The sequence below is a fragment of the Diplotaxodon limnothrissa genome, linkage group LG7, assembly GCF_057381915.1.
Source record: "Diplotaxodon limnothrissa isolate DT_005_m linkage group LG7, D_limnothrissa_male_GT1.1, whole genome shotgun sequence".
Taxonomy (NCBI): domain Eukaryota; kingdom Metazoa; phylum Chordata; class Actinopteri; order Cichliformes; family Cichlidae; genus Diplotaxodon; species Diplotaxodon limnothrissa.
This window is the reverse complement of record NC_140602.1, coordinates 39920434-39942354: the sequence shown is the minus strand read 5'-3', so window position 1 is coordinate 39942354 and position 21921 is coordinate 39920434. Positions and strand designations below refer to the sequence as shown.

The 21921-nt window shown below is 37.1% G+C and overlaps 1 protein-coding gene across 1 annotated transcript in view; it reads left to right on the top strand.

The window, feature by feature from the left end:
* Positions 1–84: 84 nt before the first annotated feature.
* Positions 85–21921, top strand: part of galt (galactose-1-phosphate uridylyltransferase) — a 35794-nt gene continuing 13957 nt past the window's right edge. The window contains exons 1-7 of the mRNA XM_085359689.1: positions 85–233; positions 4438–4607; positions 4907–4982; positions 5171–5219; positions 9812–9941; positions 10516–10572; positions 15851–15973. Coding sequence (XP_085215815.1) covers positions 197–233; positions 4438–4607; positions 4907–4982; positions 5171–5219; positions 9812–9941; positions 10516–10572; positions 15851–15973 — 642 coding nt within the window. The 5' untranslated portion in view covers positions 85–196. The remainder of the gene's footprint in view (positions 234–4437; positions 4608–4906; positions 4983–5170; positions 5220–9811; positions 9942–10515; positions 10573–15850; positions 15974–21921) is intronic.

Genomic DNA, 21921 nt, shown 5'->3' with positions numbered 1-21921 from the left:
AGATTTTTAGAAGTGTGCCATTGCATACCGGCTTGTGCACAGTAGCAACCTTTCGCTTGTCAACAAAACAGGAAGTAGGCCAAGGTTTGTTGTGGACCGTGTTGATTTAGCGTCATACGCTAAAGTCCAGAGAAAGCTCATGGTTCAAAAAAAGAACACCGGGGAGGAGACAGCTGTGAAACAGTGAGTTACCGACATGAGCGGGAAGCAAGACGTCAGTTTTGACCCAAAAGGTACGCATTTTTTTGTGAATTTACAAACGTTAAAAAGCTAATTTCAATCACTCACTATATCCAATGACAGACACTGGATAATGAGTAGGACTTCTTAAATTTGTCAGTTTGCCTTAATGTTTAAGCGTCAAAATGACTTCTATAATTTCCCGAGTTCTTCATTCTTGTTTACCAAAAAGGTACTGCACTGGAAACAGTTAAAGCTAAAATGCATTCAGTCATGCTTCGGGGCTTGTTCACTACTCGAATTCACTGGTAGGTTATAGGAGTTTACACAAAGTCTTTAGTTATGTTGTACCCTGCACTTTTTCCCCTGTCGGCCTGACAGACATGCTGACTCTGCCAGCTGTCTTGTGACTGTAGTTCCTGTAGTTCCTGTAGTTCCTGTAGTTCATGTTGTAGCTACAAAACCTGCTCCTGAATGCTTTTTGAGGTGTTTCTTATAAGTAATAGTAAATGTTTAAATCGGGAATGTCAAACTCATTGTACATCGTGGGTAAGATGCACCCAACTTTGATCTGTCACTGTAAAAAAGTTTGATACACAAATTAAACCTTGAGATATTTTAATATAAGAAAAAAGTGCAGTTTCAAATTCAAATTTTATTTGTCACACACACAACCATACACAGTATGACATGAGGTGAAATGCTTGTAGCTGTGCAATGCAATGCCCGACCATTAAATGACAGTGGTTTTACAGTATTTACAATTTACAGGTTATTACAAAATTTACAGATTTAACTTAGAAATTTACAGTAAAAAAATGTGCAAGTAGCAGAAAGAGATTATAAATTATAGGAAGTGTGCATGAAGAAAAACCAGAGTGCGTGTGGTGATGTGATGTGTGTGAGAGTCCAGTCTTATAGTGATGTGATGTGTGTGGGAGAGTCCAGTCCTACACCTGGTTCAGGGCCCGAATAGCCTGGGGGAAGAAGCTCCTCCTCATTCTCTCTGTTTTGGCCTTAAGGGAGCGGAAGCGCTTCCCAGACCTCAACAGTGAGAAGAGTCCATTGTTGGGATAGGAGAGGTCCATCATAATCTTCCTAGCTTTGGTCTTGCACCGCTTGGTGTAGATGGACAGCAGGTCAGGGAGCTCTGGTTGAATGATGCGTTCGGCTGAGCGCACCACTCTTTGCAGATCTCGTCTGTCCTGCTTGGTGCTGTTCCCAAACCAGGTGCAGATGTTTCCCGTCAGGATGCTCTCGATGGTGCAGGAGTAAAAGTTCTTGAGCACCTTCAGTGGCAGATGGAAGTCTCTAAGTCTTCTGAGGAAGAAGAGACGCTGACGGGCTTTCTTAACCAGGGTGTTGATGTGACAGGACCATGACAGGTCCTGAGTGATGTGGACACCCAGGTATCGGAAACTGTCTACTCTCTCTACTGGCGTGCCACTGATGACGAGGGGCTTGTAATTCCTCGCCTGCTTTGTAGTGAAGTCCACGATCAGCTCCTTAGTCTTGCTGACGTTTAGGAGGAGGTTATTCTCCTGGCAAAGGAAATCACCGTTTTTCTACATGGTAAATAACCTTTTCTGTAGTGATTTAAAGAAATTGTAAGAAATAAATGTGTAAAATTACTGAAAAAGTATAAAACACAAAGATTTTTGTTTTGTTTTGTTTTTTTATGGAAAATGTCCTTTTTTGTGTACCCACTGTAAAAAATACCCAGACATTTCTATTGAACAAAAAGGAACTTCCTGTTGTTTAATTTAATTTTCTATCTGTTACCTAATTCCTTTGGTGTAGCATGGCCCATAGGGGAGGTTTTTTGTTATTAAAGCTGTGAAACGTATGAAAATAAAGTTAAAAGTCCAAGATTTATGCCTTCCTTCACACTTTCCAAAACTGTCCAGTAGGTCTGCTCGATTATGGCAAAAATGATAATCACGATTATTTTCACTGAAATTGAGATCTCGATTATTTGACGATATTTATTTAACAACAACAATGTATTGAATAATGACTTTAAAGATTGTCAAAAAATAATAAAATAGTGTGCAAATACTGATAACAGTGCAAATGTTTGCAATATAAAAAATAAATGAAAAATGTAAACATCTATGTTTAGTGAACTTTGCAGTGTTGCTTTGTGGTGCCGCTACAACATTGTAGCAAAGTTTACACACTATGTCTACTTGATCCACGTCTGACTCCGCGAACCCATAATGTTTCCACACCACTGAAGTTTTTATACCTCTCTTTTCAACCAGCGGCAGTCACTCTCCTCTCCAAATAACTTCTGCTTAGCTTTCCGAGCTTCCCTCGGGTCCTCTTAATCAGTGGTCTCCAACCCCCGGGCCTCGGACCGGTACCGGTCCGTGAGTCGTTTGGTACCGGGCCGCGAGAGTTGAGGCTCAGGTGTGAAATGTATAGTTTTCAGGGTTTTTATCGGTTTTCAGCGTTATTTTGTTATCGTTTTTATCGTTTACTCTGTTTTCCTGGGTCTTTTCATGTGTGTTATGAATAATTTTTTTTTTCTTTAGTTTTATTCTGTTGTATTTATCCGCGACACCTTAAAGGCCGGTCCATGACAATAGTGTCGGGCATAAACTGGTCCGTGGCGCAAAAAGGTTGGAGACCTATGGGCTCAAAATGTGGTCATAAATATTTTGTACTTGTAAATCAGTTTTGTACTTGTAAATCAGGATTTGTGTGTGTAAAAAAGATTTGTGCGTGCGTAAAAAAGATTTGTGTGTGTAAAAAAGATTTGTGTGTGCGTAAAAAAGATTTGTGTGTGGACTTAGCCAAAAAAACCCTGCAAGTTACAAGTATGAATTTTGACCCTATTTTTCTTCCTTTCATCTGATTGGTGAATTGGTGGTCAATCACAAATGTAACAATCCAATCAGAGAACAGATGGGTTTGGCTGTCGGAGGGGTGCTTTTTTTGAACTGCAGGTCTTTGAAGGGAATAAATGCCCTTTTACATGCCAACCCAGCGTTTTCCTTCATCACCACGAAGGAAAACAGTCTGTGGTCGTCCGAGTTTGGTGATTTTTGTGTCACAGGACTACGTGTTTAATACAGGGACTTCCACAGCCTTTTCAACAGCGCTGCAGACGCAGGGGGGGGCAGTGCTTTGGAAATGACAGTCTTCATTACAAAGCTTTCTTCGTTATGAATTAGCATACATGTTTTTTTTGAACATTTGAAGAACTAGCAAAAAAACCCCACAAACTCTTGTAGTTCACATAAAGTCAGAGGTAAAAACGACAAGGAGCAGGTGCATCTAGTACAGGTAGAGCTGCTGCAAAAACCCACAGAGCTCAGCAGCCAGCAACAAATTCTGGATCCTTTGCTTTTAGTTAGCAATTAGCATTAGCAGCACATCCTGCGTCCGATGTGAAAGGACTTTTATGCTGCGCACTGTGACTCACAGCAATGGTCCTGGGTCAGCCCTGACGTTGTGTTAAACTAATCCTAAAGTAATAATGTATTTCTAACCACTGACATACCACAACATTATCCTTTCAACAGCTGCTGAAAGTAAGGGGACCTAACTGCTATCGGATATTTATATAGAGATTACCCTTCAAGGACCTGCAGTTCAAAAAAGTGCCTCTCCGACAGCCAAACCCATCTGTTCTCTGATTGGATTGTTTAATTTGTGATTGACATGACATTGACCAATCAGCTTAAAGGAAGAAAAATAGGGTCAAAATTCGTACTTGTAACTTGCAGGGTTTTTTTTGGGCTAAGTCCACACACAAATCTTTTTTACACATACAAATCTTTTTTACGCACGCACAAATCTTTTTTACACATACAAATCTTTTTTACGCACGCACAAATCTTTTTTACACATACAAATCTTTTTTACAAGTACAAAACCGATTTACAAGTACAAAATATTTATGACCACATTTTGAGCCCATAGAGACTGCTGCTCTTAATTGTTGTGACACGTGTTCGAAATGCAGAGAGGTGCGCTCGATTTGCCACACGGAGCAGCACGAGAGTAAAGCACGAGGGAGGGGCTAATAATCGGCTCAGTCATTTTTAATGATCGTTGAAAGCCCAGATCGTAATCGTGATTAAAATCCGATTAATTGATCAGCCCCACTGTCCAGTGGGGCCAGATTGGAGTCTTTGCCAGGCCAATTTTTGCCCCCGGGCCTTATGTTTGAAGCCTGTGGTTTCAATAATGTATGTGTGTTATTACATTGTCTTGTTACATTTTATCACTTGTCTTGTGTAACTTTAGAGCACCAGCACTTGCGTTACAACCCTCTTAGGGACAGCTGGGTTCTTGTGTCCGCCCACCGCATGAAGAGACCTTGGGCAGGTCAAGTTGAAAGACCACCTGAGGAGCACATACCAAGATATGACCCAAATAACCCACTTTGTCCTGGGAACAAAAGGGCAAATGGAAAGGTGAGAAGAGGCATTGAACAGCATTCTTTGGTTCTGATCACAACAAGTAGTAAATCCACAAACAAGGCATCCATTGGAAAACATATTGATAATGTCGTGGATAGTTCATCTATTCTTCTCTCCATTTATTATTGATGTTGTAGACATTAACAATCATACATAATGCTAAATTGCGCTGTAACATTGCCAGCAGTTCCAAATAAGAGGTTTCTTCACTCCTCATTCTGCTTGGGTTTTGAAAGAAAATGTTTTTTGTCTGCTGTTTTCTAATATCTCTCCAACTGTCTGCTTTTCTCCAGGGGAATCCAGATTATGACAGTACCTTTGTGTTTGAGAATGACTTCCCCGCTCTTCAGCCTGACGCTCCAGACCCTGGTGAGTTCTAGTGCAGTCTAAATACTGTAAGGAAAAGGAGAAGTAACTGCAGTACCTTTTTAATAAAATATTTAAGCAAGTAACTGCAATTCTTTCTTTCTTGCAAACTCGACTTTCGTGTAGCTCTTTAGCTATTTGGTTATAATACTTAAATATGATAAAGTATATATTGTTGTTTTGTTCTTCAGGTTCAGACCAAGATCCATTATTTCAGTCTAAAGCTGCAAGAGGTGTCTGGTAAGAACAAATCTTAATATCTCAATCTATATGTGTATGAAATGCAGTGCTCATAATGAAATGTATAATACATAGTATAAATTAATATGCAGTTGGTAAGTTATAATTTAATCTAGGACACGATGCATCTTAATCAGTGTTCCTTTTCAAAATTATGATGCATTCAAATGTATGACTAATTAAATCTAAGCTGATGACTGCAATCAGAGCAGTCATGCTGAGGCAACTCTTAATTCGTTGTTGTCATCATCTTCATCATAATCAGCTATTAGATGACGCTAATTTTGTTCATCAACGCACTGCATGCTTCCTGTTTTCAGGACATCTTGAACTTGAGCAAAACAAAATCACCAAGCCACCGTACATACATTAGAAAGTGATGTTATTTTGTGCAACCAGCAGATGGAGATGTTTTATCAGTACTCTAGTTTGTAGCTCCTTGGTGCATGAGTGATATTTTCCTAAATCCATCCACACTGATAAATAACATGTCCTTCGGTAGCTCAAAATGCCTATTCCTGGGTGTATCTTGTATTCTACAAAGTTCAACTGAAGAATGTTTTACAACAGGAGTCAGCTCAATAAACACTGGCTGCTGGATTTATACATCTCCAGAGAAGCTTAAAAAAGACCTAAATCCTTTGTTAGTGCACACTTCTATAATACAATACACAGCATTTTCTATTTCAAAAATTCACAGATTACATTTTTCCCTCTCTGGGTACTTGGCCACACATGATTCTTGCTATGCTATGAATCAAAGATATATAATTGTCAAATTGGTTTAAGGAGCGCTTTCAGGGTAAAATATTAAAAGATGAACCTAAAACTCCAACAGGTTGTGGCATATAGGCCTTTATAAGAGACAAAATGAGTGGTTGAAAATTTTTAAGTGGTGTTTTACTAGTAGCAAACTTCAAGGTGAAAGTGGAAAATTCCACAAGTAAAACTCAACCAATAAGAGTGGACAGATGTAAGAGCCCAGAAATCAACAAAATCACCAAAAATTCACCAAAGTCAATTCAAATCAGACAAAAAAGACCACACAGATAATATAAATACATCTTCAAAGGCAAATTAAGTCTATAAGAACAAAGTAAAATTTTTCTTAAAAAATGCATTTTACTACTTTGTTATAAACTTTATTTGCCTTCGAAGGTTAAATCTAACAAGAATAAAGGGATTTAAATTTTATATGAATAGAGAGTGCTTTGGAGTTTTTTGATATTTTTGCATAAATAATATTCAGTCTGAAGGTAACATTCCCAAACAATCCTGTGCTCTGGGAATTCTTGCTTGATTCTGTCTGACAGCAGAGTTGCATAACTACTGAATAATAGATTTAATCAAAAAATATTGTGCTGGTTGAAAACTGAAGACTCTGCTTTTTTTTTTTTTTTTCTAAATCCCATGTGCTGGCAGATGTAGAGGCCGTCAGGTGTTGCTTACCACACTCGCAATGTGATGAAGCACAGAAACAGCAGTGACTGACTTAAAAAATATAGTACATTTTAGGGTACTTTTCTTCCTCTGTCTCAATTTAGGTGAGAGTGTGTGATTTTTCTCGCAGTGTGAGGTTGTATTCATATTTGTTCACACATCCAGCATGCTGCTGCTTTCCTTTTAGTGTATCTGTGATCAGTATATGCTTTTGTGGCCATATTAACAGAATAATAAACGTGAAAAATAAAGTAGATCTTTGTACCCTGCAGCAAAGTTCAGTGCCAATTAGAGGGGAGTGCAGAATTGGAAATGTAATTTAGGGGATCTGGGTCACGGAAGGCAATAGAAAGCTGTAGTGCAACAAAAGAAATAAGAACGTTTTTAACACTTTATCATAGTACCCCTCTCAGCACTGTGGTGACAAAAAATTGGTCTCACTTTATTTTACAGATCTGACAGTGTCTTGTTTTCCTTTCTAGGAAAACTAAGTATAGCTGCCCAGGAATATTTCTAAGAAGGACTTTGAAATTTGCTAAAACTTTTAGTAAAAGCAATGTCAGTTGACACCTTACAATAATTATAGTTATTTAATGGTGTAATTTGCTGTCAGTACAGGTGTCTTTTTGTCTTAAATTTAACTTCAAGCAAAAGGAAGATTCAAGAGATAATTAGGTGTTCTGGTTTTGTTGTTGTGTCAGATTTAAGGTAACTTAAGATTATATTTCTTGAAAAAAATGTCTCTGGAAATCAACAATTTCCATCTAATTACTCATTTACTTTAAAGCTAGCTTGTGTATACAGTAATAAAACAAAAACAAAAAACCCCTCAATTTAGTTTAAGCACAGCTCTGTTAAGGTCATGCTACAGCATTTCATTTGGGTTTTTACTTTGACTGGACCATTACAACCACCTTGAGTCTTGTCTTTCATTTGCTAATGTCCTGTTATGTGACCCCTTTTCACCCAAGCTTTAGATGTCCGACATATGCCCTCAGATTGGACTCTAGATTGCTCTGATATACAGAGGAGTTCAAGGTTAGCTCAGTGACTGCCATGTACCCGGGTCCTGTGGCTGGAAAGCAAACCGTGCTTGACAGTTGTTGTGTTGATTGTTGGTTTTTACACTTCTATATATTCCTGCTATACTGCTATATTTTTTAAAGAGAAGAGGCTTTCTCATAGCAACCCTTTCTAACAAGCCAGACTTGTTCAGTCTTTTTGTAATTCTGCTGTAATGAACATTTAACATGTAGAGTAGTCTGATAAGTACCCCTTAGGTTTTTTTTTTGCAATTTGTCTCAACATTGCACGGTCTGACCTTAGGGTGAACTTGCTGGAACATCCACTGCTGGGAACATTATTGCATTGTGTTAACAAACACCTGAATGCTTCAGGCCAGCAATCTGCCCAAACATCTGCTTTTACAGAGGTGATTACATTTGCGGAAGATCAATTAATCAAGCGTGTTTTATTAGCAGCACCTGGCTGTTACTCACCCCCTTAATTCCTATAGAAGCAATACGGATGTATTTAATTTTTCACAGGACCTCATGCATTAAAAAAAGTATTTTTGACATTTTACAACAGAGCCCAAAGTAAACTGTTTTAAAAGAGAAAGCTCACAGTTGCTTGATGTTGTGTTAGCTGCGCTACATGGTTTGATGAGCTGGTCAAACTGGTGCACAGTAAAAACTGCTGTTGGAAATATAAATAAAATAGCAAGTGCTGATATCTTCAGTGATCCTCTGACTTTTTGCTTCCTATCAGCTTCATTGTGTCAGATGTTTAATTTGTGCTGTTTGTTTACAAAAGTTGGTTAAAATGCCTAAACAACCCCCCACCCACGACCTGCTTTTTGTTTTTTTTGTTTTTTCTTTTTTTTTCTTAGCTGAATAAACCTTTATTATCGTTAGGAGTCTGGCTCATTAAATGTAACATACGATGTTATAGTTGTGACAGCTATTTTGGTTGCTTAAAAAGGTTGTTTTGTTTGGTTGCACAAAGGAAGACTCTCTAAAAATAACGCAAATAGTTGTTCACAGCTGTCATAGAATTCACATTTTTATATATATATTTATTTATTTATTTATTTATTTATTTATTTATTTAGAACCGTAGTTTAAATCTGGACTTTAGACTTTATTGCCAGGTGAGGTAGTTTAACTTATATAGTGAACATGAAGAATACACAATTCATTAATGGCACCTTCACTTTCTCACATATCCATCAGCATTTATTTCCATTCTCTTTTTTCCTGCAGACATTTTTTAGGGTTATTACTCTGTGTTCAGTTATTTGGCTCTGTTTTTCATAGACCAATTCCATTCTGTTTCCACTGACTATTTGACTTCACTTTTTTATAATATTACCTCTTAAAAACAAGATTGAACTCAACCAGTAGTTGTAATCCATGTCTGTTTGTGACATTCATCTAAATCTAAAAGGAGCAAAATGTCAGCTTTGCTTTTATGTGCAGTAATTTTTCAACTGAACCCCAGGGCCCTGCCAATGTGAGAGTCAACAGAAAATCTAAAGTAAAGGCTATGTAGCTGTATTTGACAGGCAGTTTATGGGAAGTGCATAGCAATGACTTTTACCTTCCCCCAGATTATCACTTTGCTTTAATTAACCAGGAAATTCAAAAACAGAGCAAGGGTCTGTTTTATACTAAAACAATGACATCATTCAATTCTTATTATTCACAAGAAGAGCAACAGCAACAATGTAATGTGTCTTAAATGAACCTCTAACAACAAAAGGAACACATCACCCCAAATCCCTATAAAAAACTAGTGACATTTCCACCGTCTTATCTGCATTTAATGCTACTGTAAGTGCGTAGACTGTTGCCTGGATAGAAGATCGATTAAGCCACTATGACATTACCCTCTGGTGTGCAGGCTAAAATTTCTGAAGACTCAAATTTGCTGTTATTATAGGCATCGTAATAGGTTTTCTTGTTTTTGTTTTTGTTTTGTTTTTCTTTTTGGTAGTGCAGTGTTAAGTTATTAATGTTAATTAATTTTGAGAAGCTGATCCTGGTTAATTAATTCAGCAAGTGTTAGATTCTGTTTCAGTCTTTTAACACCAATAACCACCTTTCCTTCCTCTTTTTCTCTTTTTTTTCATTTTTAAATGCCTTCCTCAGTAAGGTCATGTGTTTCCATCCCTGGTCAGACGTCACGCTCCCTCTCATGAAAAAAGAAGAGGTTGTAAACGTGATAGACAAGTGGGCGGAGCTTGTTGAGGAACTAGGCACTATTTACCCATGGGTTCAGGTATGCAATATTCTCACTTTCTCTGACACGCACACACACACAAACACAGTCACATTATTGATTTTATTTTTCCCAGGGCTGGATACATCTAAAATTGTAACTGCTAACCTTTTTACCCTGTCACAAATCCTTCAATTTTCTGCCGTCTCTAGTTTTTCACGTTAATATGTATTTTATTGGATCACATAAAATTTTAATGACGCCTCCGGTCAAATTCACAAATTCAAACAGCTGTTTCAAATAAAGCAGGACATGGGCAAGATGTCTAACTTCAAATGTGCCACATGCCAAATATTAAATAATATTTTTGGAAGCTTTTTTTTGTTCATTTGTAGGATGTACACTTATTTGGACCCAACTAAAAAATACACCTTTTGTTTCAGTTCAGCATTTTGTCATAATTCCTTAGATATAGAAATTCATATAACACCTAATACTCAGATACTCATACTTGGTGTCAACCAATCCAGCCCAGAAAATGCATGCTGTTTAGATAAGAACAGCTATCTAAATCCTGTGTTAACTTCTGCTGCTTTGTTGTTGTTGTTGTTGTTGTTGCTGCTGTTGTTTTTAGATCTTCGAGAATAAGGGTGCTATGATGGGTTGTTCAAATCCACATCCTCACTGCCAGGTAAGCGATGCACACATTACCTGATTTGGCATATGCACTGCAGTCATGGTGATGCTTGTTAGAATGCAAATGTCATAATGAGTTGAATCGACCATTAAACTGTCTTTAACCTGCCAGCTTCCTAGCAGAAAGTCTGTGTGATGTCTGATTGTGGCCATGTGAGAATAGTCTGTCCTTCCTTCTGCATGCTCTGCGTTGGCAGCGACCTCACATTTCAGTAGTAATCTCCTCTTGTGTGCGACATGTGAGAAAGGGCAATTAAAACAATGCTGGATCTAATTTCCCACAAACTTTTCATCTTCATTGATAAATGAAATGTCCTCACAGTGAGAATAAGTGCAAGAATATATACATACACTCATTCCAGCTACTTTCATGTTGCAGCATCAAAACCTTAAATTCTCTTATCACACATTTGCAATACAAATCTGTCTCGTTGGTCCAATTTGCACATCTGAGCGACCAGTTTATGACAATGAAGATGAGAAGTGATTTAAAAAAAAAAACCCCAACAGCAAAGCTTTCATATAAAAGTTTTTGAGCCAGACAAGCCTCAGCACAGAAGCTGTTAATTGACTTTTCATCCAGAAATTATCAACAATTCTGTATTTGTGTGTCGGTCATTTCTTCCTTTATTACTTTTTCTAAAGACAAATCACACCTTACAGCTTTGCTATTTTCTTGTGCTCATATTTTCCTGCCTTTTAATAAGGCAGAACTAAAACTTGAAATAGGGAGGCATTTCCTGTCAAACTGTCACCTTACTGTGTGATGTTGAGCAAACAACAGAGACAAAATCATAGAGATGTTTTAGCTCTGATAAACACCGCTGGGTTGATTTTCCTATGTTTTTTTAAAAGCATAGTTAAAATAATGTGTTGAAAACAAAGCTGATGTCACCCTCTTAACTCTTAAGCTTTATTAAAAGGATTTCTATTGGCTTAGTTGATTAGTTTCTTCCCTTTTGGCAATCAATGAAAAATAATAAATAAAATCAATAATATGCTCATCACTACACAGATAGAAGCAAAACCATAATAGAATCTGAATCAGCTGCTATTTTCTGAAATATAGAAATGACCAACAGATGGCAGTACGCAACTTCAAAATAACAGGGTTGTAATAGAAATAATCCAAGTTTGTTGAAGATACGTATACTTTCTATACACCAAATTTCTATAATACACTTCCATTACTGTAAATAGATAAAAAGGACACATATGTATTTAGTTTTTCATGTCTGTTATAAAGATCAAGAATCAAACCTGGATCCAGTCTTTGGTGGGGCTTTTTGAAAATGTTTATTATTTATTTATTTAGGATTTTCCTGCAGACTAGATTTCCCTTGCTTTAGACATCAAAGTCCAAGAAAAGAGTGGTTTAAACGTGTGTTCGTCTATGTGTACAGCCAGGCAACCCCTCCAGGCCAACACATACGAAGGGTAGATCTAAGACTTTGAAGAATAATCAACAGAAAATGTTAATCATGTTCTGGAGGCAGCATTGCTTCTGATAACTTTGGTCTCAAAGGAAAAGAGCTTTATGTATTTTTATGTAAGTGGAGGAAGGAAAACATATGCCTCTGGAATAGTGATATAATTTTTTTTATGTAAGCAGTCCAAAGAATATAGAAAATTAATTTTGCAAAGTGCTACGAATTGACCGTGAGGACCAGATATTCATTGAGTTAATATTTATTTCCAGAGTATATATTTTTATTTCAGATGTTATACTTGGAAGCTGAAGTAAAAGCCATGATGATGTTGTTATTTGCAGTAAAAGATAATATGTATGTATCTACACGTACCGGGAAGTATGAAGATAAACAGCATGTGCACATTTAATAAAAACACAACAAAGTCTGTTTCTTTCTGCCTTCCCAGGGTCATGCTTGAAAAAGCATGGTGCAGCCTTTAGCCAAAAGCCATTAATATGAACATAAATCTAGTTTCTACAGCAGTGATTGTGGAAAGGGTCTTATCGCAGCTTGAGGCAACATGCCAGGAAACATTAATAACTTCCAGCTGCTTAAAAGTATTACTTTATTGCGTTTGTTTTATTACATGCTAAGCATTATTCATAAATCCAAACCCATGTTAATATGACAACTATTGGGCAAGGTCAGCAGAACTGACTGAAAGGGAAGAAGAAAATCTTGATTATCATCCATCTATTTCCTTCCACATACCCAATTCAGAGTTGTGAGGGCTATGGAGCCTATCCCAGGATCCTATCCAGTCTGTTGCAGGTCTAACACAGAGAGACAGACAAGCATTTGTGCTCACATTCATCCCTACAGTTAATTTAAATCACCAGTTAACCTAACATGCATGTCTTTGAACTGTGGGAGGAAGCTGGAATACTCAGAGAGAAGCCACGTAGGCACCGTGAGAACATGAAAGCTCCAGCCTGCACTCAGTAGGAACCATTTTGCATTTCCACCTAAAATTTCTGTATTCAAAGCAGGAAAGGTTGACAGGTTCAAATCTGTCACTGTGTTATCCCTGCACTACAGTATGGGTAAAAAAAGAAAAAAAGTCTGAAATCAGAAAGGAATCTCCAACACAGTGTAAAGCGGTGGTGTTTAAAGCATCAGAGGATGCCTCCGGTTATTACTCTGTTCATCATATAGTGGAATGATTTAACTGGAAAATCCACTCCTGATGCCTGACACAAATATGCTATTTTCGATTTCAGAACACTATGGAAGACCTAAAAGATTCCAATAAAATTGACAAATATTAAAAAAGACATCCCACTAGAAAGCAAGATCACCGTAGTAGAAAGAAATACCTTAAAAGAACAGACGTATGCACACAAAGCAGCCACATACCTAATCAATATTCTGGTGAAGTTTTCAGTCTTTAGAGGATGAATATACAATGCATTGTCTACTCTGCATCTAATGAGCACAAGTATATGTAGGGAGGCAGTGATGTTCTTAACAAACCCCAAATTAAATACAGTGCCTCATTCAAAACCTCAGTAACAGTTGTCTTAGGCAATCATTTAACGTGCACTGTCAAGTTGAGTTATTTGGCACTGCTTTTACAGCCATTAAAATCCTATATTTTGCATGGGTAATGCAAATGTCTGGTCTGATGCTCACTATTATCCATATAAAGCTTCCCAGAATGCAGCTGAACTATAGTGTGAAACCAAAAAAATACTTTTGTTTCATAAATTTGCAGGAATATGTTGCAGCATCATTTTCTCCAGGGATGCTCACTTTCTCAATCAGAGATAATACCATTGTTTCATTTAGAGTAAACATAGCCTGGTGGGGAATGCCAGTTGGTGGTTGATGAGAGCAAAGTTTGAACAATTTGTTTGTCTCTGTTAACGATCAAGACAGTTGTTTTATTTTATTTTTCTTGCCAGGTGCAATTATCACAAGAATTTAATTTTGTGTGTACAAAGCAAAAAAAAAAAGGTTTCACAGGACTGTGAAACCTTACTGCAAGTACACCCTTACTGCTTCCATAGGAATTAACAGAGTTATCAGCCTCCAAGTACAGATAATCAAATACTCTTGATTAATTGATCATCAGCAAGTGTGATCATGTCTAGAAAATTAAATTATTATATTCGGTATTATTTATGTAGCACCAAATCACAATAACAGTCAGCTCATTGTGCTTTGTATTGCAAGGTAAACACCCCACAAAAATAGAAAGAAACCCCAACAATCAAATGATCCTCTATGAGCAAGCACTTGGAAACATTGGAAAGGAAAACTCCCTTTGAATAGGAAGACACCTCTGGGAGAACCAGTATTGGGTTTGGCTGGTCTGGAACATTAAAACAATGCCTCAATTTTCCCAGGAATGGATGTCAGATGTCAGACTGTGCAGTGCCCAGTGAAAAATTAAAAGCTACATTTCAAACTCATCTACAGGCTTCAGTTAGCATGTTAAATATTAAAATTCCCAAGGGCACAAATAGAAAAGTACCAAGCAAGCATGGCTTGTTTGGAAGACAAACAAGCCATGCTTGTTCTTAAAATAACATGACAGCACATCTTAGATTTGCAAAGTTGCATTTGTACAAACCACAAAACTTTAGATTTTTCAGTCATTGAGTTGACCACAAACTCTTCTGTATTCCAAAATATTCATGAGTCAAATGTGAGGCTGTCTGAGAGCTAAGGCTTGCCCAAAACTGGGTAATGTAACAGGGCAGTGATCCCAAGCACAGTAGAGTAGACAAAAAAAAAAATGCAGGTGTCGCAATGACAGAGATTTGTCATTTTTGCTAACTTTAAATTATTTTCCTGGAGTATTTTCACTATGTGTTTCCTTATAATTCACTTTCTTATTTACTTCCTTACTCACTAGAGAGTTTATTCACATACATCTTAAACCTTAGAGCTCCAATTCTTGATTGGTAGTTGTCGACAAATTAAGCAAAAAGCCCAACAAATGTCAATAGATTATAATTATAAGCATTTGGCACCATATTTGAAACACAGCCTTGGTCCATTTGATTAGTTGCGTGTGATGAGCTTAGACAGTAGTAGAACAGCAGATTTCTAATGTGTAACAACTGTTTCAACTTCAGTAGATAATTTTGAGCCCATGTGCAATAGGATCTTATGACTTGCAAGTAATTCTTTTCCAACAGAAACTTTCTAGACCCACTGAGTGCCTCAGATGAAGACCCAGGTGTCGGCCAGATTTAATTAAGAATAGACAAGAACTTTATTGGAGGCAGAGAGAAGGGTGTCACAATAGTCCAAATCTATTTTTGTGAACCAAACCGGGTTCACAAAAGGTTCTGACTGGGGAGCACATCGAGAAAATACATTCTCAGGGCCAGTCAGTGCTTTTCACATTGATAAAGTACCTGTCTTAATTAAGTTTTAGTGTATGGGAACAGATTTTTACTTTGTATTGAAATAAATGAAAGCCTGTGGCTGCAGGGGAAAACCCATTTATCAATATGAGAAGCCTGAAAGAAAAGAAAGTGTTTTGAAAGCTTGAATTCTGCATCTGTAAAACATTTATTGATTGAGTGATATTGATAAATCACCCTATTAAATAGCAAATGTAATGTGGTCATTTGGAATCAGGGCAGTGGGGAAAAAGTGGGTAGATTCACTTAATAACCCTTTGATTATCTAAACACACTGTAGTGTAACCGCATGCGCGCGCACACACACACACACACACACACACACACACACACATATATTAAGTTATTCTAGATTCTATGTTTTTCCATCTGTCATCTCCATCATCATCATCATGATCATAATCAGCGTTCTGCTTTCATATAGGTGTGGGCCAGCAACTTTCTTCCTAATGAGCCGGCCCTGTCAGACCGCTGTCAGAGAGCATACTATCAGAAACACGGAGAGCCAATGCTGCTGCAATATGCCAAACGGGAGGCTGAGAAAAAGGTACGGCTCACACATAAACACATTGTTTTGGTAACCTTTAAAACACGTGAACATTTTTGAAATAGTAATTTGTAATCTGTAATTTAATACATTTTAATTCACAAAATAAACAAACAAAATATATAATAATTAATTAATGATAATTAATAATGTTTCTGAATGATTAGTTACGCCATCAGTTGTTTATTCAATAATTACATTTGGGTAATTTAAAATAATTATATTATTTATTGTATATGGAATTATAACAGCAAGACTTTCTTTTGCCGTGTGTCTAAAACTGTTGGACACAGAGATGGATGAAGGTGTACTGTGGTATCTGTGCCATGGCAGGACCCCATTTTAATACAGTATGCACCCTTTAAGCAAAATTTTCCATTGTCCAGTTTTAAGGTTGTGGATGAGTAGATTTTAAGCATGGTTTGTTAAATCCTACACTGTAGTTTTGGTGCATAAACCGAACTCATTCCATTGTGTAATTTTGTAATTATCTTTTAAGAGAAGTTTAATTACCTGTCAAGTTCCTATTTAATAACAGTAGCTATTATAAAGTGTTCCCAAAGCTTGTATTTTACTCTTCCTGTGAGGTCAGGTTATTATCAGATTCAAAATTTCTAAAGTCATGAATTATGGAAAGTGTATCCAGTGTATTATCCAGAAATTGATGTCTAATGTGTGCTCCACAAGGAGACGTACAAGAGATGTGGTCTCCCAGGTCAAATATGCAACTCAAACCATAATACATGATTCCGAAGGCCTGTTTAATCAAATGATTTTCTTAATATATTACTTCAGTTATTTTTTTGATATAATGTTGATGGAAATTCCTCGAAATGCAGGATGCCTGCAAACCTCTGCCGTAGTGTTTTTCTCACCATGACTGCTCTCTTTATCTGTCTACTTTACTACACTTTTCTGCCATGCTGCTCTTTTCCTCTCTCTTACTTATACCTCACCATTCTCTTTTGATTTCCCATCCACATCATCTGCCTGTCTCTTGGTCAGTGAAGCGTGTGATTGGACAGCAGAGATGCTCATTAACATAATGCTGCAGCATCAATCTTCAACCTGCCAGAAGAACAGGAAAACTCAGTGTGGGTGTATTTGAGTGATCTTTCAGTCATGTGTACAGCATCAGCAGCAGTAACCACTGAAGACAGCACTGAGTACATTTAGCAGGTTGGCAAATGTCTTATTAGTGAGCATACACTTAGCAGAAACCCAGAACGAATTGGGAGTGAATTTTTACATCTCTATCTGAAACCATGGAGAACTGGCTTACTTATGCCACTTTAATATACTTAACCTCAGGTTATATTCACAGCTAAAACCCTTTTTTTGTAAACCTGCTTCACTTTTGTTTATCCACCCATAAGCTACCCAAATACCGTATTTTTTGGACCATAAGGCACACCGGATTATAAGGTGCATTAAACGAAAAAAAAAAATCAGATTAAATTTTACTCAACTCATTCTTCTTGCTTCCTCCACTTCCGTACCATTGATTAATCAATGTTGAATTCTCTCGCAGCTCCTCCATTCCTGTGTTGTTGCAGTATATTAATGACTAACCTTGTATTGTGGATTAATTATCTCAATTCTCCTGACTGAAGTTTGGTCTGTTTACAGCATTGGGAACTTTTATCGAGTGGAAAAAAGTTAGCGTTCGTTCTCCAGCTTCACTGTTTATGTTATGCTAACATAGCTGTGTCGCTAGCAATCACGTAGCACATCATTATATACCAGCTAGCCGAACTTCAGTAACCCTACAAACGTCACTGCTGTTTACTTTCCTTTCTACATTTATGTTGGAAGTGATAGCTGAGCTGTACGTTTTAATTTTTTCAGAAATCTCTCAGTCAGAACATGCTATATAATGTTTAGGTAGAAACTAGTGAGCTAACTTCCTGCTAACTTAATTCCGTTAAATTTAATAAATTCTGTTTTCATGGATGCCTGGATGTTAAATTTAGTTGTTACACCTGGTAAAGCAGCAACGCTGATCATTTTATTAAAGATGAAAGAATTTAGACAGTGTTTAACTCTGAGTGATGCCGCAGTGTTCGTTTGACTTTGGGACCTGAAGTTGACGGAGTTTTGGACCCAGATTACTCCACGAGGCTCCTGACTACGGTAGCCGTAATGCTCTGACAATCCATTAAGCGGCGCAGCTTCGTAGCTTACCAAAGTCATACTAAAACATTTCTTGACAGATTTTTGAGCGCCGTGTACCACATAAAATCGGTTCGAGGTCAGTAAGCACAACCAGAATTCATACATAAGGCACACCGGATTATAAGGCGCACTGTTGATTTTTGACAAAATTAAGGGATTTTAAGTGCGCCTTATAGTGCGGAAAATACAGTATGCTACCAGTTGATCTTGTTGTAATGATATTACCTAGCTGTGCCTTCAGTTTTAGACTTCCACCTGTAAGATGTTCTTGTAGTTTGATGTAAATTTACTGGGGCAACTATTCCCAATTAAAGTAATGATATCACATTACTAATATCACAAACTATATTTTCTACCAAGATGACAAGAATGACTACATTTTCATGTCTACATTAAACCTGATATTAAAACCTACAGACAATAAAGTCAGAATTCTGACTTTTTTCATAATTCTGAGAAAGAAGACAGAAAATCAGGACTTTCTAAATAAATGTCTTTCTTTGGTTAATTCCTGCCTGCATCCTGTGTAAGGATCTTGGGCCCTCTTCATCACATTTCTCACACTATGTATAACCTACACACCATGACAGTTAATTGCCTTGACTTCACTTTTTTCTATATATTAAAGAGGGGAAGCGCACAACAATAAATATACAACATTATTAAATAGTGATGATCATGGTAGTTAGTTTTTGTTTTTGTTTTTTTTGTTTGTTTTTTTTTACCAGAGAGTAGCCAGAGTAGCTCTTCCTTTTAAAAAGCAGTGTTTGGGCAAAGTCAGACTGATGAGCACCACCTGCATACTTAATGTAAAGGCCTTGAAAGACTGATACCAATCATTTTATATAAATATTTGCAAGAAAGGAAATCATTTTTTATCCATAATGTTGAACTTTTTTATTTTACTTTTTAGTTAGGATGATTCATCAGTTAACATACACACGTGCACATGCACGCATAGACTCAAATAAGCCTTTTAAATATAAAAAGACCCTTAACTTCTTTTCTGTTAGTTGCTAAAGTTTCACTTTTGGTTTGTAAACTGTTCATTTTCCTGCTCATTTACCGTAAATTGTGGTCATTATTATTTTGATTAGATATTAAAAATGCAGCTGAAAGTCACATACAACTAGACAGTGATATTTTTCTACTTGTAGCCTACTCTTGAATTGAAAGCGTTTTTGTTTTTTTTGTAGTTGTTTTTTTTTTTATGCCAAAAAAGTATTTCAAGTTTAAGAATGGGTGAAGAGCGTTTCAGATTAACTGCAAGGAGTAAAGTAAGACGAAGGCAGAGAAGCAAGTAGATGGAACGAGAGACAGAAAGAACAAAAGAAGCTTGCAGGAGTCGAGTGGAGATAGAGAGAGAGGAGTGAAGGCACAAACAGAGATGCAAAGTCACAAAGAGAGAAAGACGTGCAGGTGAGAGGAAAAAAGAAAAAATCAGACAGCCTCTGATTCATTCAGGGAATGAGCTGACCTGTTCTACTGGGAGTGTGTGTCTGTGTGTGAGGGAGATAGAGAGGATAGCATTAAGGCTTTGAGAAGAGCAGAGTAGACACTTGAATCTCCTAGACAGGTACTCATGGGGACTGACCTTTATAAAATCAGTGTGAAAGTAGAAGTGTGTGTGTGCAAAAAAGCCTTGTCGTCTTCTAACGTCTCTCTCCTTCTCTCCCTCTCGCTGGCTCCTTGCTCCTGTCTCTCTGACCTCGTGGTTAGGACCTTAAATTGGCACACTGCCGTGTTTAGAGGACTCTGAATTGGTCTTCGGCTCCCAGGTGACACTCTTGACTTTGAAACAAAAACTTTCTAAGCTAATTGAAAAAAACTCCTTGGGATTTGCTGTCCGTGAAGTGTCTGTTTTACGCCACCCTTCGCTTCCTCTCTGTCATTTAATAGCACCTCCTCTTCAATCTTTCCTCACCATTCTGGCTCTCAGTTTTCCATCTTCATTGTGTTTCTCTGTAATTCTGTTGAAAGTACTGAAGACAAAAGAACTTGAGTAGGCTTGAGGATAAAGAATAAAAAAACTGAGTGTTAATAGAACAAAAATAGAAGAAACTATGTAGATATATGTAGCGTAAGTGCTTTTAGGTTAAAAAAAATTTTATGGTTAAAAGCATAAAATGTGAGTCATGGTGATTTGATTAAATAATTTGCATTAAAATATTATACAGTTTTCTTTACAGTGTTGCGCTACATCATCCCTTTTAAAAGATAAATAAATAAAGCGTATGTGGTGAAACAGAAGCCATGGTCTCTGTGGTATTACTCCAGGCACTAAGTAGAATTCTATACAGCAAATTCACTTGATTAGGAGAACTGAACATTTTGTGATTCTGTTAGATTACTTTGTGTTTTCCCCCCACAGTTATTTAACAGCACATTATTCCCTGTAGATCCATTAATTATGCACTAATGCCTTTCTGGGCAAGCTTGTTCAAACCTGTGGAAGAATTATAGCTCCGACTCTTATCTGGCTAGAAGTGTGATTACTGATAATTAGGTTTATAGTAGTATTGCACAACAACTCTAGTTCTGGGGTTAGAAACACAGTGATGGGAAATGACAGAATGAGTCACAATACATTATTTTCTGCTGGTGTGGGGGATGTCTTGAATACCTGGAGGAAATCCAGGGTCCAAAATTCGGCAATCACCGCACAGAAGGTGCAACAAGGGTGAACAACATGCTGGTAGAAACATGTTCAGTATTTAAACCTTTGAACTATTGTTAATTGTTTTCTGTTAGTCTAACTCCCTTTGCTCAGGTTGGATTGTAGGTATGTTGCTAGACTCTGATAAGTTATGATTTCTGATGTGCAAATGGTTGCAAATAAAAAGAGTGAAGGAAATCAAAAATCAGGCAAACTAGGTGTACACTGAATAATTAAAGCACCTTTCAAAAACAGAATTTGCACAGTGCTTTCAGAGGCAAGTACAAGTAGAAATTTGAAAAGAAAGCCAGAGGTTATGGCCAGAAATAAAACTGTAAAATTAAACTGAGGTTAAGAGACAGAAAAACACTGCATACAAAATACACAAGACAGTCAAAAAAGATACACAAATAACAACAAAATAAAGAACAAGAAAGAGAGCGCAAACATCACATAAAAGCAAGTTTATGAAAATGTGTTTTTTGGAATTAATTTGAGACAAGTCACAGATTTTCCAAGACTTATATACTCAGGTGGGTTATTCAAAAGGATATTCTAAGCCTTGACTTTGGAAACACCAGGAGGGCAGCACTTGAGGATCTAAGGCTGTAAGATGGCTGATATCGGGGTAACACATCTGCTATGTAGCCTGGAGCCAGATCAAAACATGCTTTAAAAGTGATAAGTAAAATTTAAAAACAATCTCAAAATTACAAGAAGCCAGTATAGAGAAGGTATGTGTATTTATTTCCTTTGACAATGCATTGTGTTGAGTTGTTGATCTGTGTATTATTTTATTCTTGTCTCTTACAAACCTTATGATTATACACAGCACACTATAAAATCATTTTAGTACCATTTTGAGAGATGTGATTCACTGAGTGCTCCATTCAGCATTATCAATTTAACACAAACTTTACTTTTGCAGTTAGGCTCTGGTAAATCCTTTCTTCTATCAGTGATCCTTGGATTGTTTCTGCTCGTTGACTTGAATTCAACTTGTTCTTTTTAGGCAAGCGAAATCACACATCATACAAGCCTGTGTGCAGTGTGTCAATTAGGTGCTATGGATGATGGAAACCAAGAAGTGCAGTTGTATAGCTGATGATTTTGGCTT